Genomic DNA, 24,202 nt, shown 5'->3' on the forward strand with positions numbered 1-24,202 from the left:
TTCCTTCAGAACTCCACCAAATCGCCACTTCTTCCCACAAAACTCTAACAAACCCCCACTTTTCCCCTGAAAAGTCCATGAAAACACCATTTCCTCAGAGGTCCACAAAAAACGTTTTCCCTCACACATTCACTTTTTCCCTCAGAAGCCCGCCTAAGCTCCACGTTTTCCCTCAGAAGTTCACAGAAAGCTTACATTTTCCCCTCAAAACCACATCAAACACACACTTTTCCCCTCAGAATCAAGGAATTGTTTTGGCAGGAAAAGCCCCTGAAGCTCCTGGAGTCCAAGCCCTCCCCTCACCCCACCGCAGCCACCACTAACCCATGGCCCTCAGCATTTCAGCTCCATGGCTTTGGGGACTCCCCCACCTCCCTTGGGCAGCCTGGGGCAGGGGCTGACAACCCTCTCGGGGAAAAAGCTCTCCCTCAGCTCCAATCTCAACCTCCCCCTCGGCAACTTGAGGCCGTTTCCTCTTCTTGGGGAGCAGAGACCAACTCCCACCTCACCCCAGCCTCCTGCGAGGGAGCTACAGAGGGACCACGGTTCCCCTCAGCCTCTCCTTCTCCAGGCTGAGCGTGTCTGACCCAGGACTGGCAGCACCGAAACTACTCCCTCAGGTTTCCAAAATTACTGGCTACTGCCATTTCCAAGTCAGTGGCCACATCTCCGCAAAAATGTGCCACCCCCTTCCCACCCCTCATCCCCTTCCTCCGCTGACACCCACCTGCTGGCCCGAGGCTGAGGTCAGTGGCCACCTGGGCCAGACACGAGTCCCCAGGGAGGTGGCAACTGTCTGTCACGCTGCCGGCCGCCGCGTCCTGCTCCTCGGCAAGCTGCAAGCCCCTGAGGAAGTGGCAGCAGTGGGTCACGTTGCCCGGAGCACGAGTTCTGGCCCTGCTCCTCCACCAACTGACCTCTCCTGGCGGCACGACGAGATCCAGTCCCTCATGACGGCGCAGAAGGTTGGCATGTCCAGCACCGTGCCCGTGGCCGAGGGCTCCAGCATGAGGCGCAGGGCTCTCAGAGGCCCTTCCTCTGCGCTCTGACCGCTCACTGCCTGCAGGTACTCGACCACCCGCTGGGCCACCACCGTCCCTGTGGCACAGGGGGAGCTGTCGGGCCCTGGGGCCACCCCTGACAGAGCTCCGGCTGGTGACCAGCTCTGTGGACCACCCCCCTGCACTAGCCCTGGCCCCTTGGCTACCTGTGTGCTCGGGGTCGCAGACGCTGAAGGTGTAGTTGATGACAAACTCCTCTGAGCAGTTGGTGTCCTGGTTTGTGGCCATGACGCCCCGGGCTGCCGTGTGCCGAGGAGAGGGAGAGGTGATGGAAGGCTCTGTCCCCTCGCCCTGCTGCCCACCACGGGGAACTGGTGGGTCCCTGCTTGGCCAGGTGTTCTGCAGGGTCTCAAGCCTCCTCAGCGGGTACAGCAACGCCTGGGTGTGAGGTGAGGGGGATGAAGGCCCCTCGGCAGCCATCATGCCGGAGTTGGGGTTGCTTGGGGGCCCCTTCTGCCCTGGGACTGGGATGGGAATGGGGCTGAGGGCGGCCCGTTTTCCCCGCTGGGGGAGAAGGAACAGGGCCAGGGGCGGCTCGTTGCTGCCCTGAGGGAGAAGGAGCAGGGCCGGGATAGACTCGTTCCGCACCTGAAGGAGAAGGAGCAGGGCTGAGGGCGCTCCGTTGCTCCCCTGAGGGAGGAGCGGGGCCGGGGGCGGCTCGTTCCCGCCCTGAGGGAGGAGCGGGGCCGGGAGCAGCTTGTTCCTGCCCTGAGGGAGGAGCGGGGCCGGGGGCGGCTCGTTCCGGCCCTGAGGGAGGAGCGGGGCCGGGAGCAGCTTGTTCCCGCCCTGAGGGAGGAGCGGGGCCGGGGGCGGCTCGTTCCCGCCCTGAGGGAGGAGCGGGGCCGGGGGCGGCTCGTTCCGGCCCTGAGGGAGGAGCGGGGCCGGGGGCGGCTCGTTCCCGCCCTGAGGGAGGAGCGGGGCCGGGGGCGGCTCGTTCCCGCCCTGAGGGAGGAGCGGGGCCGGGAGCAGCTTGTTCCGGCCCTGAGGGAGGAGCGGGGCCGGGAGCGGCTCGTTCCCGCCCTGAGGGAGGAGCGGGGCCGGGGGCGGCTCGTTCCGGCCCTGAGGGAGGAGCGGGGCCGGGGGCGGCTCGTTCCTGCCCACAAGACAGATCGGGGCTCAGGTTGCTCGCTGCGGGGTGATCGCCGTTTTCCTGTGTTTATTTTGCTTCTTCCAGCCCATTTTATTGCCTGAGAGAGAGAACAGAAGCCTCGGGACCCCCTCCCACCCCCTTCAGAGCCCCAGCAGCAGCTTCTCGAGGTTGCTCTCCAGGCTCCTCACCAGAAACATTGGCACCAGCAGCAGCCAGAGCTGGGACACCAGGGAGATGAAAGAGTTCAGAAAGGTGGGTGCAGGGACTGGAATAGTAGAATTTTGGGGTTTTTGGAGGATTGTTAAGAATTCCCTGTTTCATACCTTGTTTTACTAGACTAAGACACTCGGTTATACAAGGAGTGCAGATAACTGCAGTGCCTGTCAATGAGAAAACTCATTCCCTGATGATATTAAAACAAAAGAAGATCCAAAATTGATACCAATTCGGCAAGTATTGACTTGTGTTTAACCTGCAGTGAGTCTGCACTCAGAGGTGTGGAACAGTCTGCTGTCCCCTGAGAGCTGTGGAGAGCCACAGCTCACTGGGCCCTGCCAGCCCCCAACCTCTTGAGATTTGGGGAAAAGGGGCTTTTTAAATATTTTTTGCCTTGCATCGTTTTATAACGGGGAATAGACCCTCAGGGGATTGAAGGAATCCCCTTAGGATGCACACTGAGGCACTGGAAGGATCCGGGAGGCAATCCTTGGACTAGGAAACAACTGTAGAATCATAGAATGGGAGGGTTGGAAGGGACCTTTGGAGCTCGTCCAGTCCAACCCCCCCTGCAGATGCAGCTCCCACCTAGATCGGGTCACACAGGAACGTGTCCAGGTGGGTCCTGAAGACCTCCAAGGAAGGAGCCTCCACAGCCTCCCTGGGCAGCCTGGGCCAGGGCTCCCTCACCCTGACAGTGAAAGAGCTTTTTCTTATGATTCAATGGAATTCCAGCTTCATCCCATTACTCCTTATTACATGTGATTAAAGTGTGCAAAGAGCTAAAAGGAAAGGGAACTGAAGGACAGAAATGCAGAGAGAGGCCAGAGGAACAGCCCAGCAGCTCTGGGGGAAGATTGCAACAGTCTCTCTTCACGTGTGGGGAACACATCTCCACAACTTTTTAATGGGGGAGGGAGGCAGAGGCCTGATGCAGCCGTTCCAGGTCATAGTGAGTGCTGCTGAAATGAAATGGACAATTCCCAGAGTGGGGGCACAAGCCCAGGGCTGTGCAGGGGGCCCCATCCCCACCGTGTCCCAGCACCACCCGGCAACGCCAATGTCACAGTGCTCCGGGGGGGGGGGGGGGGGGGGGGGTGTACAAAAGGGAGCAGCTCCTGGGTCCCGCTGCCAGAGCAGCTCAGAGGCAGCTGCAGGCAGGCGAGAGGAGACCCTTGAGGGGCTGCTTTGAGTGGGGTTCTTTGGCAAGGAGAGAGACCGGAGAACAGAGGCCAGACAAGGCTGCTGGAAGTTCTCTGCTGCCATTCAGCTCCTGCCAGAGCCACCCTCAAAGCCCACCTGAGGCATGGAAAGCCTTTCCCACCGCAGAGCGGGGTCTAGAGCAAGACGCCTTCCCAAGGAGCCCTGCAGAGCCCAGCCTCCTCATGCCCTGCGGATCCAGAGGGAGAACACGTAAGCAATGGGGTGCAGAGATGTTGCCAGGGGTCCCAGTGCTCTGTAGCACCCACTGGTGCCCTGCCAGGCACGGGGGGGGGGTCGGTTCTCAGCCCCAGGGCAGGTCAGGCCGGGGGCATTTGAGATGGCTCGGGCATGTCCTGGGAGGTGTGAGCAGCCCGTGGGAGCAGGAGGCAGGTCCTGCTCACAAGCTCAGGGCCAGCACTGGGGTCAGGAAGGGATTTTCCCCTGGGGCAGTCTGGCACTGTGCTCGAGCACAACCACTGGTCAGGGCTCCTGAGCTCCACGGTGGCTCGGTCCCTGCCTGCTGCTCGTGCCCCACGCAGATGGCCTCTTGTGCCCTGCCTCGGGGAGAGGAAGCTTCTTTCCCCTGCACTGCCTGAGTGGCTGTCGCTGGGGTTTTTTGGTGCCTCTGTGGCCCTGAGCACGACCCCTGGCTGGGGCTCCTCAGGGTCCTTGTCGCCAGGCGCCTGCTGCTTGTGTCCTATGAAGGTGGCCCTCGGGCACTGCATTCTGACAACTCTCTGTCCCACGTAGCCCCAGTGTCCGTGCAGAGAAGCCAGCAGCATCCCTCATCATCAGCCACAGGGATCTGCAGCGCATTGAGGAATCAGCTCGAGTCCTCTCCAAGGAGGAGCGTGAGGCCCAGCTGGCAGCCCTCAAAGCGCAGAGGGCAGCCGCACTCGTAAGGATTTCTCCTCTTGCCCCTTCATTCCTTGGTTGCTCCCCCAGTGCGTGGGGAGCCCTGAGTGCTGTGGGAGAGCCTCTGTGCTGCATCTCTGGCAGCCTGCAATGGGAGTGGGGTGTCTTAGCAGGGCTGTGGGAAGGGGCCGGGCTGCGGGGGAACATGTCCCTCGTGAGCCAGGCTGCCCCGCAGCACCCCGGGGTGGGCTCAGGCTTGGGCTCGGGCTTGGGCTCGGGCTGGCAGGGCTGCTGAAAGCCAGACATCCTGTCCCCTCAGGAGGCCGTGAGAGAGCGATGTAAGGCGGCCAGGCAAAAGGCCCTGGAGCAGCAGCAGAGGGAGAAGCCGAGCGAGCTGGAGGAGGAGGCGCGGGAGCGGGCGCAGGCCCTGCTGAAGCAGTCCGAGAGGAAGCGGTTGGAGCAGGAGGAGGAGATTAAAGAGTTCAAAACGGTGGGTGCAGGGGCTGCCTGGCATCAGCTGGCCCCTGCCTGAGCTGCCTGCTCCCAGGGCCTTCCTCTCCTGCCCTTTTCCCCGCCTCCATCCCTGTGCCTGGCCCTGCTGCCGCTGCAGAGTCTGGCTCAGAGACCAGCGAGCCCTGTTGCCCCACAGCTCCTCCTGGGCACCAAGTGCCACGTGATCCGCGACGCCCAGATCCTGGAGAAGAAGCTCATCGCAAAAGAGCTGCAGGAAGAAGAGAATCGCCTGGCCAGGATGGTGGAGGCGGAGAGGAAAAAGGCTGAGGGGAAGCAGGAGGAGCTGGAGCGCAGGAGGAAGCAGGAGCTGATCAGGTTTGCAGCAGAGTCCTGATGGAGCACTGGGCTTTCTGCCTCTGGGAGTGGGACGGAGCTGGAGGGATCCCTTCTGCTCTCTGCTCTCCAGAGGGAGACAGGAGATCGTCAGGCAGATGGAGAAGAACGCGGAGGAGCGCGCTCTGAGAGCTGTGCAACAGGAGGAGGAGGCTCAGGAGCTGCGGCAGCAGATGGAGCAGCTGAAGATGGAGGAGCAGAAGGTGCGACCGGGGACCCGCGGGGAGCAGGGGGGCTGCGGTTGGGTTTTCCCCTTGGATGGAAGGGTGAGCCCGTGCTGGGCAAGTCACACTGGGTGTGTGGAGCAACAGCCGTCAGAATGAGAGCTCTGGTCTGCTGGGCAAGTTGAGGCATCCTCAGAAAGCGACCCCTTGCTGCTGGGCCCTGAGGAAGGCCCCTGGGGAGAGGGGAGGGAGCGATTTGTGCTGTGGCACTTGCCCTCTCACCCTCGGAGCCTCTGCACCACTGTCAGGACTTGCAGCGCAGACGGGAGCAGCAGAAGAAAACCCAGGCGGAGATCAAACGTGTCAATGACGCGAATCGGAAGCTCAAGGAGGAGCAGACCGAGCTGGAGAGGCTGGCAGACGAGCGGATTCTGCAGTACCAGCGGCAGAAAATGGTAAGAGGCCTGGGCGTGGGTGGCTGTGGGGTAGGTTCATGGGGCTGCAGGGATCTGCCACGAGGCTGTGTCCCACGCAGGAGCGGGAGGCCAAGCTGGAGGCCGAGCAGGCGCGACTCCGCCAGGAGAAAGAGAAGGAGATTGCACGCTTCAGGGCCATGCAGGAGAGGGCCCGGGACCAGAAGGCAGAGCAGGTGAGCAACTCGCTGCCAAGCACATGCCACGTGCTCCCTCCCCCACTGCCTCCCTTGCCACCTTCCCCATCACCCCCCCGGGGCAGCAACGGGGGAGCTCCCTGCACGGGGCCTCTCTCCTGGGGGGCTGCGGGCGCCGAGCAGCAGCTGGAGCAGGGCGAGGGAGAGAGGCAGAGCCCCGCTGCAGCGGTGGCAGAGCTGGCCTCTGCGGGAAGCCCCCGCCGCCCCCTCCAGCGTCACCGCGGTCCCCTGGGCAGGACGCGCTGAGGGCCAAGCGCAGCCAGGAGGCCGCCGAGCGCGAGTGGCGGCGCAAGGAGCTGGAGGCAGCGCGGAGAAAGGCCGCGCTGCAGCAGGAGCTGGAGCGGAGCCGCTGTGAGCAGATGGCGCAGCGTGAGCACGAGGCAGCCATCCAGGTGCAACGGGACCGGCAAGACTTCGAGAGGAGCCTCAGGTGAGAGGGACCCTGCCTGGACCAAGAGGGGAGCTGACAGGGGGCTCCTGGCAAGAATCGGCCACAGCTGGGGGCTGCGGTGCCGGCCGAGGCCCCCGCGGGCAGGGGCTGCGGCGGGGCCGTTCACCCGCCCCTCTCCCCTCTGCCCTCTCTGTCCCCCGTCCCGCAGGGCCCTGCGGGAGCAGCTGCAGAAGGAGAAGGCCGAGGCGGCGCGGAGGGCAGAGCAGCGGCTCGCCCACGCCAGCGCCGTCCGGCGCCAGATGCAGGAGCGGCAGCAGCAGCTGACGCGGGAGCGGGTGGCCGAGTTCGAGGAGGCCCGGCGGCGGCAGGAGGAGGCCCAGCAGCGCAGCCTGCGCATCGCCCGCCACAAGCAGCAGCTGCTGCAGGAGTTCAGGTGAGGGGCTGCCGGCGCCCGCTTGCTCCCCTGCCTGTCCCTCAGGCCTTCCTGGCTGCCCTGAGCCACCTCACAGCTCCCGTGGCATCCTCATCAGCCAGACTGCGCCCCGGGCCACGCTCCTGCAGCTCGATGCCGCTGCAGCACAGGCTGACTGACGCTTTCTTTCCTCTGCAGGCCCTTAGGCATCCCTGAGAAATATTGTGCCCATCTGGAGCGGAAGGCCCAGAGCTGAGCAGGAGCAGCTCCTGGCCAGGCTCAGCGCCAGCAGGAGGGAACTTCAGTTCCCCAGCCATTTCGGGGCTTCCATTTTACTCGTTAGGGTTGTCGAGAATAAAGAGAGTTGTTTATGGAGCAGATGGTGTGTTTTGTCCTTCTCTTGCCTGGGGTCTGTGGGCCAGCAGCTGCCCGCGGGGCTGGAGTCCCCCAGAGGCGCGTCACCCAACTTCCCCCTTCCTGGGGCAGAGCTTGCCCCTTGCCCATCTCCCCACATCTGCTGGGAGGGCCCAGGGGAGGGCCCAGGAGCATCCCCAGGCCCTCAGCACGGCTCGGTGTCCCCACTGAAGCAGGGCTGCCCCAGGCAGGGTCCCCATGAGGCAGGCAGGCTCTTCTCCGTGCACACAGCCCTGGCAGTGCCACCTTCTCACCCAGCTCTCACCTCCAGGGACTTTTTTCCCCAAGCCGCTTATTGCAACTCTTGTGCAGCTGGGGCAACCTGTGGGCTAGTGTGGAACGAGCAGGGCCCTGCCAGAGCAGGAGCAAAGCCTGGGCCCTGCTTCCCTCTCGTCTCACCGGGGCCTTTGTCGCCCCAGAAGCGGATCCGCAGCCGTGTGCCACTCGCCAACAGTCACACGCTCGGCAGAAACGGTGCTGGTTGATGTCAGGGCTGTGCAGGCCCGGCTGCTGGCTGGGAATTCCACAAACCCAGCACACCCCACAGATTTAAAACACAAAACTGGGAGTTAAAACACAAAAAAGGGGATTTAGACCCTAAAACCGAGGGTTTAGATCCCAAAAACAAGGATTTATATGTGAAAATCAGGTGGTGTGGACGTAAAATGAAGTTTTAGACCATAAAAACTAGACTATAGGGGCAAAAAACCAAGGATTTAGACCCAAAAACCACAGGTTTAGTCCTTAAAAAAAAGGAACTGGACCCTAAAGCTGGGAATTAAGACACCAAAAAAAGAGGATTTAGATGCTAAAACCAAGGGTTTAGACCCAAAACCAAGGATTTAGACCCAAAACCAGGTGGTATAGACCTCAAAAAAAAAAGGATTCAGACCCTAAAAACTAGATTTTAGGCCCCAAAACATGAGGATTTAGACCCTAAAACTGTGGGTTTAGACCAAAAAATGGAGATTTAGACCCTAAAACTGGGTGATTAGACCCCAAATACAAGGATTTAGTCCCTAAAACCGGGGGTTTAATCCTAAAAACGAGGATCTAGACCCTAAAACTGGGAGTTTAGACACAACAAAGGGGATTTAGACCCTAAAACTGAGGGTTTAGATCCCAAAAACAAGGATTTAGGCGCGAAAAACAAGACGATATGGACGTAAAATGGGGATTTAGATCCTAAAAACCACAATATAGACCCCAAAACCAAGGATTTAGACCCTAAAACCAGGGGTTTAGTCCTTAAAACGAGGATTTAGACCCTAAAACTGGTTGTTTAAACCCCCAAAACAAGGATTTAGACCCTGAAACGAGGGGTTTAGTCCTAAAAATGAGGATCCAGACCGTAAAACTGGGAGTTAAGACACCAAGAAGAGGGGATTTAGACGCTAAAACTGAGGGTTTAGACCCAAAAACAAGGATTTAGACCCTAAAAGTGTGGGTTTAGACCAAAAAAAATGAGGATTTAGACCCTAAAACAGGGTGTTTAGACCCCAAATACAAGGATTTAGACCCTAAAACCAAGGGTTTAGTCCTTAAATACGAGGATCCAGACCCTACAACTGGGAGTTTAGACACCAAAAAAAGGCCATTTAGATGGTAAAACTGAGGGTTTAGACCACAAAACCGAGGATTTAGACGCAAAACCAGGTGTTATAGACCTAAAACGAGGATTTAGATCCTAAAAACTAGACTTTAGGACCAAAAAACGAGGATTAAGACCCTTAAACCGGGAGCTTAGACCCCAAAAAATTGATTTAGACCCTAAAACCAAGGGTTTAGTCCTTAAATACGAGGATCCAGACCCTACAACTGGGAGTTTAGACACCAAAAAAAGGCCATTTAGATGGTAAAACTGAGGGTTTAGACCACAAAACCGAGGATTTAGACGCAAAACCAGGTGTTATAGACCTAAAACGAGGATTTAGATCCTAAAAACTAGACTTTAGGAACAAAAAACGAGGATTAAGACCCTTAAACCGGGAGCTTAGACCCCAAAAAATTGATTTAGACCCTAAAAGGATGGGATTAGACCTAAAAATTAGCTTTTAGATCCTAAAACTGGGGGTATAGATCCCAAAAATGAGTATTTAGACCCTAAAACAGTGGGTTTAGACCCTAAAAACAAGGATTTAGACCCTAAAACTGTGGTTTAGACAAAAAATGAGACCAAAACAGAGAATTTAGATCCTAAAAGTATGGGTTTTGCCGCTAAAATTAGGATCTAGACCCTAAAACAGGAGGTTTATACTGAAAACAAGGATTTAGATCCTAGAACTGCTTGTTTAGACCCCAAAATCAAGGATTTAGACCCGAAAATGAGGGGTTTAGACACCAGAAACGAGGATTTAGATCTAAAACCAGGTCGTATAGACCTCAAAACAAGGATTTAGACCCTAAAAACTAGACTTTAGGCCCCAAAAATGAGGAGTTAGACCCTGTCGTGGTTTAGGCCCATCAGGGAACAAAGACCACGATTAGCCCCGAGTACCTGAGAATTGCTCAAGGGCAGGGAGAGCTTAATTGCCGCTGAAGGTTCAGGGCAAAGCAGAGCAGGCCACTCGGTTTGGGGAAGAAAACAGAGAAACAATTTAATGCAACATCAACTAAAACATACCCCCAAAAACCCAAAACATAACCAAAATGAAACAACACAGAGCAATACATCAATGAAGAGTCCAACCAGCCTTTTGAAGAACACCTTCTTGCCACCCCTCCCCTCTTCCCGGGCTCAGAGCCCTGATCCCGGGGTTTTTACCCTGTCCCCCCCGAACGGTTCGGGGGGGCAGGCAGTGGGGGTCTCAGTCAGTCTGTTCCCGATAGCTTCTGCCGTTTGTCCCTCCTCAGGACGGGTGAACTCCACACCAGTCCTCCCTGCGAGTCCGTGGGGTAACTCACACGCATGGCAGCCCTGCACGGGCTGCTCCGATGCCCACTGACTCCAAAGGCTGCAGCTCGTCTCTGCCTCTCGTGTGGGGCTGCTCTGCGGCGTGCAGGCTCTCCAGCACGGCCTGGGCCATGGCCCCTCCCCACACAGTCCCTCTCCCGTCCGGGCTCACTCACACGGAGCTGCTGGTAACTCTCGGTCCTGCCATGGATCTCCATAGGCTGCAGGGGCACAGCTGCATTCTCGCCACCGCTTGCAGAGGGGTCTCTGGTCTGTTGCTTCTCCTTCCTTCCTCCTTCTCTGGCTGAAGGGTCCGCGTGGTCGCCTCCATCTTGTATCACTCTTACACCTCCTGCCAGCACTTCAAATTCCCGTCCCCTAAATAGTGCTGGCAGAGGGGCCAGATTGGCCCAGCAGGGCCGGAGCTGGGTGTGAGCCCAGGAGCCGGGGGAGAGTTGCAAACTCTTTACCGGGTCTGCACTGCAACCCGCTCCCCCTGTTACTAAGCCAAAAGCTGCTCCTTGCTAAACCAGAACATCCCACCCCTCGCCTCTGCGAATCACTTATTCAAGAAAACATAAGGGAATCTGAACCACCTTTGCTGCCCGTTCCCGAAGGAAAACACAAAACAACCGAGGTCGTTTCATGCGGTGCTTTATTGAGGGCCCTAGGGACCTGGGGACTAGTGTCCAAAGTCAGAGCCCCCACTAACAGAAAATTTCACAGAGTTTATATACTTTCCACAAATGATTACTTCATCAGGTCCCCGTGATGTTTACCAGTTTTCTTAAACTTTAGGATTATGTTGTGCTCTTTCATGTAGTTACTTGAGACTATGCTTATCTGAATCCACAACCAGAAATTTCCATAGATAACAAACAGGTAAACATTCGAGATAACGATTTCTTTGAGAAAAACAAGATTCAGCATTCAGTATTCTTCACTAATCTCTTTGCTTTGTTTAAGCAAGAATGCACAAGCTCAGCATGCCCCCCTAGTTCCCTAGACTTCTAGGTTACATCAACATCCCACACTGCTCACTAGGCCTCGATACAGACCTTAGCCTAACTATTTCTAACTTTCCATATACAGTAATGCTAACAAGTCCCCCCTTTTGAGCATTCTTCTATCTTGCAAGGATGCTCAACATCATCTGTTTCTATTGTCCGTGTCTCAAGTAGTGGTTTCCTTATATGATGGAGGAGGAGACCCATTTCCAGTTCCATTTCTGGTCATCGCATTCATTAATCTCCAGGTGTTGAGCTTTTCTCTGGTAATGGTTCCTAAAATACACTTGTAAACTATATAAATTATCATCAATAGTATAACAAACATAATTATATACTGGATGACTGAGGAAATCCACCCAGAGACCTGGAGCCCCAGTGAATCAAATATTGCTCCTATCCAATTATGTTGAGCTTCTTTTTCAATTTCTTTGGCTTCGGTTTCAACCTTCTCCAATTGTAAAATATCCTTTTCTACTTCGATTGTCATGTTTGGAATATGGATACAGCAGTGATCAATTCTTTTGCTCAGGTAACCACAGACCCCATGTTCCCGCAGCAGCAACATATCTAAGGCCATTCTATTCTGCAAAGTCATTCTGCTAGTTGCCTGTAGCTGCAAATTCATATCCTTAAACCCTTTCTTGGTGGCTGCTGCTAATCTTTTAGTCTGGCCCAGTAGCTTATACAACATTTCCCTATTACGGTAAGATGCAACCTGTGCAAACAAAGACTCTAAAGCCCAGCCAAATTTTACTCCATCACTTGGTTCATGCCACTCATCTTCTACTTTGATATCATCACCTATTTCCCTTTTCTTCCGAGCTATCCTTGTTTCTAATTTAGATTGTCTCCAAAATGGGCATAATGTGGGAACTCCCAAGGTTATTTGAGTTACTGGACCATCAATTGGTAAATGGGTGGTCCATTGCCCATGACCCATAACCCAAACTAAGTTTCCTGGACTTCTGATTGTGGTGGATTTGCAATTAATGACCCTTTTTCCATACATCCCTTTCTCATGTACATCTCCCTTTATTTTGCCTTTAATCGTATGATTGTATCCCCGACATTCACACCCCCATTTCAGCAGAACTCTAACAGGGACTAAACCTATCTGACTCTCTGGGGAGTCACAAGTAAAAACTTTCTTACAGTTCCATATTTCTTTCTGATCTCTGGATGGTCTCATGGAAGTGTATGTAGCCATCACACCATCGTGAGTCTGATCTTTCTCCCCTGTCCATTGTATACACCATTGTACTGGACCTAGGTAACTATATGATTCCAACAAACCAGGTCCCCATACTGTGTCCCATTCATCTTCCAAAGTTTGTTGTTGTGTAACATTCTGGCAGATCTCTTCATTCCTAATCTTTTCAACTTTTATTTTTGTGCTACTACACCAATATCCAATTATTGGAAGAGTACTATCTACTGTACAGCGACCTTTTCCATAAGGACCTGTTCTAACCCATCTATAATACCCCGGCAATGATCTACACTCTTTTTCCGTTAAATCCCCCTTTATTAAACACCCATTTATCCACTCTTCGTACTTTATTGATACTTGCCTGCAGTTCCAAGTAAAATTAACAGAGGTTTCTGGCATGGTTGTTAATGGAATAATTCCCCAGGGTATAGGTTCACCTGCAGCCTGAGGTAGTGGCAAACATGCTGTAATCTTAGATACATTCTGAATCATTCCAAAATCTCTAATCAACCCAACCACTAAGTTTTCCCGTCCTTCATCTCGATGGAAGCTTATTGTCCCATTTCCTAGATCCTGTATTCTCCTTCGGCTATATTTGCCTCTAATTAATGATACTAACATCCTAGAGTGGGCCCACCACGCATCTTTGGCTATCCAACACCAATACATCCCTTCATCATCTGATTGTACATCATTTATTATTAATACTATGGTGTCGCCTAACCTCTTCTCTATCCGATATTTCCTTCCAGGCTGTAAACTGCTATCTCCAAACCACCACCCAAAATCTGAGAAACTCATTCTGGGATTCACTTTGCATGTTAAAATAACTATTTTCCCTTCGTTGGCCTGATACACCCCTTGTGTGGCCCTAATTCCTTGATTCAAATGAGGTTGGCCCTGCACATTTCTTTTTCCATAATTAGAGTAGGGTCCACATACAACTACACATAGATATTGTCCATCCATCTTACCCAACAGAGGTTGAGTATAATTCAGCCATCCTATCCCTCTATTCTCCACATTCCACCAACTGATTCCTTCCTCGATCCTGTCCCACAATCCTTGAGGTCCCATTTTCCACCATTTAACTTGAACCAGGGCTTCACATTCTCTTTGTGTAGTAAATGCGCAGTTTATCCTCAAGGGTGGGCCATCCCACATATCCATTGAAGCTATTTTTGGTATTACTTCTACTCCCTCCTGAATCGGGGACCAAGGTACTACTCTCAAATCTATTCGCTTATAATCAAAATTTTCCTGAATTAATACCAAACACATGTACACTCCCGCTTCTCCTAACGTTAAATTAGTCAATTGCAAGGTAACATTTCCTTTTTGGGTATCCTTATTCCAAACAATAACAATACTTGCAGTCAATCTGGTTTGTCCTTGTTTCCAAATCGCAATTATTTCCTCGGCTCCAGCTCCCTGGTCATCAGTAATGTCACAGGTTAAATTGACATCCATCCCTTCCATAACAGTAACCACAGGTTCTGTAACAGTGACAAATACAAATCCATTGACCGATACCATTTTCAATAATATCAACAGTACAACAGTTAAGAATGCTGTTTGGCTCGAAATATCATTCGTGTGGGGGATACCACTTGGGTTTCCCATTCGGTTGGAACCTTCTTGACTCGAGTGTAGTGGATCCAAGCGTCGATTCCCGCTACCTTTATGGCTGTGAAAGTTGTCAAGATCACTTGATGGGGACCGTCCCATGTCTCTCTCAGTGGGTCTGTGAACCAATTCTTCACATAGACCTGATCTCCCGGTTGAATATCATGCACTGGAGTTTCCAGCGGGAGCGGCCGATTCCATTGAAGGGCACCCCGTAAGGCGTTGAGAACTCTGTTGAGTGACATAACATAGTTAAAAATCACCTGGTCTCCCAATGCATGCGGGTCTCCTTTTAACACGGTGGCATGATAAGGCTTGCCGTACAGTATCTCGTACGGACTTACTCCTATCCTTTCCCTAGGTTTTATCCTAATCCTAAGTAACGCTAACGGCAAAGCTTGGGGCCACTGAAGTTTGGCCTCCTGACATATCCTTTTGATCTGATTTTTCAGTGTTTGGTTCATCCTTTCTACTTGACCACTAGACTGAGGTCTCCATGGAGTGTGTAAATTCCAGGTAATGTCTAACGTCCTAGCCACCTCCTGAACTATCCCTGCCACAAAATGTGGGCCTCTATCTGATGATAATCCCAGTGGTACTCCAAATCTAGGTATTATTTCTTTCAACAAAGTCTTCACCACTTCCTTTGCTTGGTTTGTTCTACAAGGGAAGGCTTCTGGCCACCCCGAAAAGGTGCACACATACACCAACAGGTATTTAAGTCCCTGAGCCCTTGGAAGTTCTGAAAAGTCGACTTGCCAATACTCTCCAGGCTCTGGTCCTATTTGTAATTTTCCCAACTGCACCTGTTTCCTTACAATAGGATTATTCTTTAAACAAACTGGGCACGTGGCATTCACCCTTTTCGCCAGTGTTAACATTTGGTTGGAAATTATTTCCTTTTTCAAAAATTTTACCAACACCTCTGCTCCCCAATGGCATTTATTGTGTTCAGTCTCTAATATAGACTTCATAACATTTTTGGGCACCACCACTTGTCCCATTGTCGTTACATACCATCCAACTGCATTCTTCTGGGCCTTTAGATATGTCGCCAATTTCTCATCATCGGCAGAATAGCTCGGTCCCCGAATCATATAACAAGAAACAGGGCTCACCTTGGTTGGTATTAAAGCCATCTGAGTCCAAACCTGTCGAGCAGCTTCTTTAGCAGTGATGTCTGCTAGTTTATTCCCTCGATATATCTTTCCTTCTTCTTTACGATGTCCCCTGATGTGCATTACTGCTACCTTTTCTGGTTTATGTACCGCATCCAACAAGGCAAGGACTTCCAATCTATGTTTTATCATAGATCCTTGTGAGTTTAATAGTCCTCGTTCTTTCCACAAGGCACCATGAACGTGTACAACTCCAAAGGCATATTTCGAGTCAGTCCATACATTTACCTTTTTTCCAGTACTCAAAATTAATGCCCCGGTAAGTCCAATTATCTCTGCCTTTTGAGCAGATGTCCCAGGGGCTAAAGCCTTTGCTTCAATCACTTGTGCAGCTGTGACCACCGCATATCCCGCATACCTGGTTCCATTTTCCACAAAGCTGGATCCATCGGTAAAGAGATCCCAATCTGAATCTTCTAACGGTGTGTCCTTTAGGTCTGCTCGGCTCGCATACACCTGTTCAATTGTTTCTACACAGTCATGAACCAGCTCCCCTTCTTCCTGTTTGCTGCGAAGAAATTCTGCTGGGTTGATATGGTTAGTTATCTTAAGTTCCACATCATCTTGTTCTCTTAATATAGCTTGATATTGTAACATCCTGCTGGATGATAACCAGTGACTCCCCTTTTGTTCCAGGACAGCGAAGACCATATGGGGCACAAAGACCTCCATTTTCCTTCCCAAAGTTAGTTTTCGGGCTTCCTGTATGAGGATCACTGTGGCCGTAACTATCCTCAAGCATGACGGCCAACCAGCACTAACATTGTCCAGTTGTTTTGAAAAATATCCCACTGGGCGTTTCCATGACCCTATTTTCTGGGTCAACACTCCCAGAGCCAGATTCTGCCTTTCATTTACATAAAGCTGAAAATCCTTATTTAAGTCCGGCAACCCTAAGGCAGGCGCTTCTTTCAGAGCTTGTTTTAGCTCCTGAAAGGCTCTTTTCCTTTGTGGACTCCATTCCAATTGGGGCTCCTTCAAAGCCTCATACAAGGGTTTGGCTAACAATCCAAAATTTAGAATCCACAGTCTACACCAACCAATCATTCCTAAAAATGATCTCAGTTCCTGATGATTCCTTGGAAGGGGTATGGCACATATTGCCTCAATTCTGTTTGTGCCCAATCGTCTCTGACCTTGCATCAATTCACATCCCAAATAAAGAACACTCTCTTTGAGGAGCTGGGCCTTTTCCTTAAATACTCGATATCCTGCTTGTCCCAGCATATTCAGTAAGGCAATTGTAAGCTTCAGGCAAACTTCCTTTTCCTCAGTTGCCAACAGAATATCATCCACATACTGCAAAATCACATAAGAGAATGGAGATTCTCTTACCTGTTCGGTCTTCCATTCCTCCAACTCTTTGGCTAATTGATTTCCAAAAATAGTGGGGCTGTTTTTGAAACCCTGCGGAAGCCGTGTCCATGTCAGTTGTTTCTTCCTTCCCGAATTTGGATCTTCCCATTCAAATGCAAAATACTTCCTACTGGGTAATGCCAGCGGGATGCAGAAGAAGGCATCTTTCAAGTCAATTACTGTAAACCATTTAAACCTTTCCGACACAGATGTTAACAGAGTATAAGGGTTAGCAACCACTGGGTGAATGTCCTTTACAATTTCATTTATGGCCCTTAAATCTTGCACTAGCCTATATTTACCATTAGGCTTACTTACAGGAAAAATAGGAGTGTTATACTCAGATTCACATTCCTGTAAAATTCCTTGAATCACAAATTGGGTTATCAGAGGAGCCACTCCTTTCCTAGCCTCCAACTTAATTGGATATTGTCTAACCCTAACCGGCTGGGCTCCTTCCTTTAGTTCTACAACAACAGGCTGGGCAGCTTTTGACTTTCCTGGGGTCCCTGTTTCCCATACCCAGGGTACAACTGCCTGACCTATTTCTTCTGGAATGGGAGTAGGTTCTATTTCTTTTATTACAAAAATTTTCCCAATTTCTTCATTTGGAATCTCTAATTTTACTCTCCCATTTTCAAATATTATTTTCACGTTTAACAAAGACAATAAATCCCTTCCAAACAGGGGCTTGGGACAATTGGGCATATACAAAAATTGATGATCCAATTCCTTTCCCCCAAATTTCAAATTTAGAGGCTGCAAAAATGGTCTTTCTTCCAGCTGACCCATAGCCCCTACCACCTGTACGGTGGTATCACTTATTGGTCCCAGTCTTTTGTTGAGAACTGAATAAGTAGCTCCTGTATCAACTGTGAATTCCTGTTCTTTACCATTTATCTCTAACCTTACCTTTAACCCTTGCTCTAGTCAGCTCTGATTTTGGTAATTCCCCAAAACCAGGGCTTGGGCGACATCTGCCTGAGGCATAGGATAACTACCCATTGTCCCGGCGCCACCCCCCATTCCATTTTTCACAGGACATTCATTTTTCCAATGTCCTATCTGTCGACAAAAAGCACACTAATTAGAACCTAGCTTTCCTTGGTTAAGGTTTCCCATTCGAAATCCCCCTCTTCCCTGACCATAACCACCTCTTCCTTGGGCAGAGCCTCCCCTACCACGACCTTGGCTCCTTTGTCCTCCTGATTGCTGAATTACAGCCAGTATACCTGCTTGTTGCCGCTTAGCTGATTCTTTTCCCCCTACTATTATAAACCTTCCACGCAACTTCTAACATTTTATCCAAGTTCCTGGTGTCCTCATCTTCATCCTCTTCTTCCTCCTCATTATCATCGTCCTCACTATCCTGTTCCATCTGAGGTGGAACATAGGGTGGAGCAGAGGGACCCTGTCCACTATGAGCAACTAATAACGATAAATCTTCCTCTGGACCAGAGGAGGCAGCTAAACACTTAACACACATAGATCTCTTCTTACATTCACTACACCCTAATTCCTTTGTTTCCAAAACTAAAATACCACATTCCTTCTGCCAGTCCAGTTTTCGCCCTAAATAATAAAACAAATCCAAATACGGGATCTCATCCCATTTCTCATTGTCCCGTAAATACTGCATCAAAGGCGATACAATACCCGGATCGACAGTACCGTTTAGGGGCCACGCAGGTCCCCCTTCTGACTCATATAAAGGCCACCAATGATTACAATAGTTTATCATTTTACCCTTATTCAAATCCTGATGAAATCCAGCACCCCTCCATCTTCCCAGCAAACATCCTAATGGGGTGTTTCCTGGGATTTTACTATTAGACTGAACTAACGCCTTAAAAGTTTTAAGCGGCATCATTTCAAGTATTCATGAAACAAATAACAGCAGACAAAAAAACAGCAAACACAAACACTGTAACGACACAAACAAAAACCACAAAACCAATAACCAGTACCAAACCAACTTGCCACTTCTCGACGCCGTGAGGGGCAAGTGCCGGACCTGCGCAGCTTTCGCCGCGTCTTACAGCCGGCGCCTGGGCATCCACCAAGACGTCTTAGCCCAACTCAGCGAGGATCGCCGCCTCGTCTTATGAGCAGGCACCCATACCAGAAAATGGGCTTACCTTATAGCAGTCGTCCGCCAGGTGCGGGGGTCGGGCACGAACCGATGACTCCCCGAGAATCTCTCGGTGCCGGCGTGGAGTAAATCAGCACGCGAACCGCCCCAGCCACCTTCGGAGTCCTGCCGCGGTCGCCAGAAAACTGCTGCCCGTTCCCGAAGGAAAACACAAAACAACCGAGGTCGTTTCATGCGGTGCTTTATTGAGGGCCCTAGGGACCTGAGGACTAGTGTCCAAAGTCAGAGCCCCCACTAACAGAAAATTTCACAGAGTTTATATACTTTCCACAAATGATTACTTCATCAGGTGCCCGTGATGTTTACCAGTTTTCTTAGACTTTAGGATTATGTCGTGCTCTTTCATGTAGTTACTTGAGACTATGCTTATCTGAACTCACAACCAGAAATTTCCATAGATAACAAACAGGTAAACATTCGAGATAACGATTTCTTTGAGAAAAACAAGATTCAGCGTTCAGCATTCTTCACTAATCTCTTTGCTTGTTTAAGCAAGAATGCACAAGCTCAGCATCCCCCACTAGTTCCCTAGACTGCTAGGTTACATCAACATCCCACACTGCTAACTAGGCCTCGATACAGACCTTAGCCTAACTACTTCTAACTTTCCATATACAGTAATGCTAACAGTGCCACTCCCTGCCCCGCCGTGGTTCTGCCCGGCGTGTCCGTGTGTCTGTGCCATGCCACCCCCTGCCCCGCCGTGGTTCTGCCCACATGTGTCCGTGTGTCTGTGCCGTGCCACCCCCCTGCCCCGCCATGGTTCTGCCCAGCTACCCAGTAACCCTTACAAGTCCCTGAGAACAGGACCCCCTCCTGTGCCTCGTCCTCATCCCACCGCAGTCAAGGTGAAACAACTTTGCTGAGGCTCTCTGCTGACCAAATGCTGGATCCTGAGAGGACAGGAGGTGGTACCGAGAGCCAGGGAAAGCCAAGTGGCATTCCCCTCCTGCAGGCAGTATACACACAGGCCTTTGGCCCTTGTGCGCAGCCAAACAGCACCCTGGAGATTTGGGGTTGCGGCTACAACCCAGATCTCGGCTCTCTGACAAGTCATGCTGCTCCCAAACCAATTTTGACCAAGAGCAAAGAGGAGGAAAAGGGGCTTTTTGAGTGTGGTGTGACCTCAGGTGTCCATCCCTGCTTCTGCCTCCCCCCAGCTTGGACCCCTCGTGGTGCCCCACACAGAGTCCCCCTGGAATCAGCAGCTCTGTGATATCAGCGCCGAGGCCGAGGCTTTCCAGGCACTATCAGTACTACGGCATCAGACACAGCGCTGGGGGTGACGTGCCCTTGGCTCTTGGAGCTGCCACGTGTCTTTGGCTCTTGGAGCTGCCACGTGCTGTCAGAATGATGAAAGTTCTGATTGTCCTCGTCCTGCTGGGCCTGTGCTGCTGGCCTGTGAGTGCCTCAGTCCAAAGCTGTGGGTAAGTGGCTCTGGGAGGGAGCTTGGGCAGAAAAGAGGAGGCTGAGGGGGCTTCTTATTAATAGTTACAAACACCTAAAGGGTGGGTGTCAGGAGGTTGGGGCTGCAGTTTTTTCTGTGAGGTGAGGAAGCCCTGGCCCAGGCTGCCCAGGGAGGGTGTGGAGGCTCCTTCCTTGGAGGGTTTCAAGACCCTACTGTGTGACCTGATCTAGGTGGAAGCTGCTTCTGCAGGGGGTTGGACCGGATGATCTCTAAAGGTTCCTTCCAACCCCCACCATTCTGTGACTGTGTGATTCGATGATATGATGGGCTTCATTGGTTCCCCATGGCCCTGCCACAGCTTCCCAAAGCCCAGGAGCTGGGAGCTGGGCTGCTGGCACCACTCGCCTGCGGGTCAAAGGCAGAAGCTGGGGCGCAGGGTTCCCCGGCCCCACTGTCTGTGCGCTGCCCGGTGGGGAGGGCAGACGGCTGCCCTGCAGCCCCAGCAGCAGCCAGCCCTCCAGCAGGACACTCGTGACTTTCTGGTGACAGGAGAAGCTGCGGGACCTGGCCCTTGGCTGAGCACCACGGGCCGTTGCACGTCGTGGGCGGCAGCGATGCCTCCCCGGGAGCCTGGCCCTGGATCGTCAGCGTCCAGCTTCCCGGGGCAGTGGGCAGCGGGCACATCTGCGGAGGCTCCCTCATCCATCCCCGGTGGGTCCTGACCGCAGGACACTGCTTTGACAAGTACAGGTGAGTAGGAGCAGGGCAGGGCCGTGCCCCCAGCACTGGCAGAGTTCCCGTCCCGTGCTCGGCACGGGCTGGGCTGGTGCCGTTCCTGCAGCCCGGGGCTCGCGGGGCACCTGGCCTCTCCCTCGGCGAGCTGGAGGCAGGGAACTGCTGGGCTCCCTCTGAGCCCTCTGCTCCCCATCTGCCCCCCAGGAACGTCCCGACGTGGCGCATGGTGATCGGGGCCACCCGGCTGTCTGAGCTGGGCCCCGAGGCCCAAGTGCGCAAGAGCAAGCGGCTGCTGATCCACGAGAGCTACCGCAGCGGCGCCTTCGAGAACGACATCGCCCTGCTGGAGCTGGACGAGCCCGTGCAGTGCAGCGACTACGTGCAGCTGGCCTGTGTGACTCACTTCTCCGACGTGGTGGTGTCGCAGCTCACAGACTGCCGCGTCGCTGGCTGGGGCTACACCGCGGAAGGCTGTGAGTGCCCCCGGGAAAGCGCCTGTGTGCCTGGGGCGAGCCTGGGGAGATGGCTCGGGCTGCCCGAGGGCCGGGCTCAGGCTGCAGGCAGGGGCCTGAGCTACCTCAGGCTGCCACGATGCTGAGGGAACTTTCCCATGAGGAAAGGCTGCAGGACCTGGGATGGTTTTTTGAGCCCTGGCCCAGGCTGCCCAGGGAGGGCGTGGAGGCTCCTTCCTTGGAGGTCTTCCAAACCCTCTTGGACACGTTCCCGTGTGACCTGATCTAGAGGAATCTGCTTGAGCAGACGGGTCAGACTAGATGATGTTTAGAGGTCCCTTCCAACCCCACCATCTGGGAGTCTATGATTCTGAGCCATGGCCTAAAATCAGACAAGGGTCAAGTGCCTCTTTGGCAAGGTGCAAAGCCAAGGCTCATGGAAGGGCTCTGCCCAGACAGGGGAGGGGAAGTGGCCCAGAGCTGCTGGGGGCTAATTCTTTGCCATGCTCACAGCTGCAGAAGCATCCAACGTGCTGCAGGGGGCCAAGGTCCACCTCATCAATGTCAAGCTCTGCAACAGCAGCGAGTGGTACGGAGGGGCCGTGCACAGCTACAACCTGTGTGCTGGCTACCCGCGGGGTGGCATCGACACCTGCCAGGTAGGAGCAGCCACGGGCCAGCCCCGGCAGCACCCGCAGCCCTGGCCCACGTGGGGCTGCTGGGACTCCCGAAATCCCCCCTTACCCTGCTGGGGCTCCACAACACCCCCCTCACACTGCTGGGGCTTCCCAGCACCCCGCTCACCCTGCTGGGGCTCCCCAACACCCCCCTCACACTGCTGGGGCTTAACAAAACCCTCCTCATCCTGCTGGGGCTCCCCAACACCCCCCTCACAATGCTGGGGCTCCCCAACACCCCCCTCACTATGCTGGGGCTTCCCAACACCACCCTCACACTGCTGGGGCTTAACAAAACCCTCCTCACCCTGCTGGGGCTCCCCAACACCCTCCTCACTATGCTGGGGGCTCTTCAACATCCCTCTCACCATGCTGTGGCTTCCCAGCACCACCCTCACCATGCCGGGACTCCCCAACACCCTCTCAGACTGCTGGGGTTTCCCAACACCCTCCTCACTATGCTGGGGGCTCTTCAACACTCCCCTCACCATGCTGGGGCTCCCCAACACCCCCCTGACCCTGCTGGGGCTTCCCAACACCCCCACACCCTCTGTCCTGTGCTGCAGGGTGACAGCGGGGGCCCGCTCGTCTGCAGAGCTCCACACGACAACTTCTTCTGGCTCGTGGGCCTGACCAGCTGGGGGAAAGGCTGTGCCAGACCAAAGCAGCCTGGGGTCTACACCTCCACCCAGCACTTCTTCAACTGGGTCCAGTCACGGATTCGCTCTGGAGGAAGTGCTGTGACACTCGCCCGGCCAAAGAGACCATCACAAGGCTCAGCCCTGGCAACAACAGCGGTGACTGAGTCCTGCTCATTCCCACTCCAGAAGCTGCTGGATTTCGTTAATTGGATCCAGCAGCTCCTGCAGTCTCTGCAGGGAAAAGTGGCTTAAGCAGCAGGACTCTGAGCACGGCTGGGTCCTGCCCCTCGCCTTCACTGGAGGTTCTCAGCAGTAGTGCTTAGGCAGTAGTCAGTAGAAGCTGTAGCTGTAGCAGTGTCTTTGGACACAGTGTTGTTGGACTTTGTAAGATTGTATGTGTTTCTTCTTGTGTTTCACAGTTCATTGGCCTCTGCACCCGTGCTGCAGAAGTGCAGCAATACCTGTGCACTGGAACCTTTGAAGTGGAGAGTTACTGACACAGTGTTCATCAAAATTAAATACAAAAGAAGAAGCAAAAGGCCCCGTTGCCTCCTGGTGTCCCTGCAGCACGGCCTGGCTCCCCTCCCTCTGCCCTGCAGGAAGGGGTCACCTCACCAGCCCAGCCCTGGCTGGACACCCAGCCCCAGGACCTGGGGGCTCAGCCCCCTCGGTCGCGTGTGAACCAGCAGCGCCTGGGGAGCCTGTGAGAGAGGAAAGAGGTTCACTTGGAGCACTGTGTGACCAGTCTCACGTGGCTGAAGGACTTGTCCTTCGCCAACAGCAGCATGGGCATGTCCTCCTGCTGCCTCAGCAGACCAGACCCCATGACTATGAGCAGGGCTGCAGTTTGTGCTCAGCCCTGGCTGCCCACCTGGCATCTTGGCTCTGCCTCACAGGCCCTGCAAGCCCATCCCCTCCCAGCCTGCTCAGATCAACACAAGGGCAGCATTTGCCCATCTCCTGCTTGTCCCCTCCAAGGATTTGTGTGTGTGAGGTGCCCATGCAGCTGTGTGAGCAGTAAGAGCACTCTGCAATGTCCTGGGGCAGCCCTGAGCTCGGGAGCTTCTCACCACAGTCCATCCCACCTGAGGCCAATCAACAGCTGTGGCACTTCATGTGATGGGAGCGAGTGGAAATGGACCTGCCCTTCCTGTGCTGTTCCAACAACGCAGCAGCTGCTCTGTCTAGGCACAGAAGCTTTCCCCTGTCAGTAACTTCTTCCCTTTGCAGTACTATGATGTCAGCAGCTGAAAGCCACTTTGACATAAACATATGGGGAGGAAAAAACCCAAAGCTAGCTGGGGAGGAAAAAAGCTGGAGAGAGAGAGCTTTGAGTGAACTGATTTTTCTGTGTTTGGGTGTTTTTCAGACTCCTTGCTCTAGAAGTTCATGTAGCCGCTCCAAGCCAAGGACAGGATCCTGCCACTCGCAGTCCTCACCTCAGTGCCTTTGTCATTCCCTGTCATTGCATGGAATGGCACATAATAAAGAACCGAATCCCTGAGTCAGCTGAGTTCAGTTTAGTTAAAATGCCAATGAATT

General features: G+C 53.4%; 2 protein-coding genes across 2 annotated transcripts; both read left to right on the forward strand.

The window, feature by feature from the left end:
- Nucleotides 1–2,131: 2,131 nt before the first annotated feature.
- LOC133626235 (cilia- and flagella-associated protein 45-like) lies at nucleotides 2,132–7,283 on the forward strand. Its single transcript, XM_062003832.1, has 11 exons — nucleotides 2,132–2,403; nucleotides 3,638–3,780; nucleotides 4,321–4,468; nucleotides 4,745–4,915; nucleotides 5,075–5,253; nucleotides 5,345–5,474; nucleotides 5,744–5,890; nucleotides 5,971–6,084; nucleotides 6,342–6,535; nucleotides 6,705–6,929; nucleotides 7,107–7,283. Exons 2-11 carry the CDS (start codon nucleotides 3,674–3,676, stop codon nucleotides 7,162–7,164), a joined length of 1,473 nt encoding a protein of 490 aa, XP_061859816.1. The 5' UTR covers nucleotides 2,132–2,403; nucleotides 3,638–3,673; the 3' UTR covers nucleotides 7,165–7,283.
- Nucleotides 7,284–18,777: 11,494 nt separating this feature from the next.
- Nucleotides 18,778–23,157, forward strand: LOC133626269 (acrosin-like). The gene is made up of 5 exons (XM_062003916.1): nucleotides 18,778–18,812; nucleotides 20,705–20,866; nucleotides 21,095–21,363; nucleotides 21,856–22,001; nucleotides 23,080–23,157. Exons 1-5 carry the CDS (start codon nucleotides 18,778–18,780, stop codon nucleotides 23,155–23,157), a joined length of 690 nt encoding a protein of 229 aa, XP_061859900.1.
- The last annotated feature ends 1,045 nt before the right edge of the window (nucleotides 23,158–24,202 follow it).

This window comes from Colius striatus, chromosome 10, assembly GCF_028858725.1.
Source record: "Colius striatus isolate bColStr4 chromosome 10, bColStr4.1.hap1, whole genome shotgun sequence".
In the NCBI taxonomy this organism is placed as follows: Eukaryota; Metazoa; Chordata; class Aves; order Coliiformes; family Coliidae; genus Colius; species Colius striatus.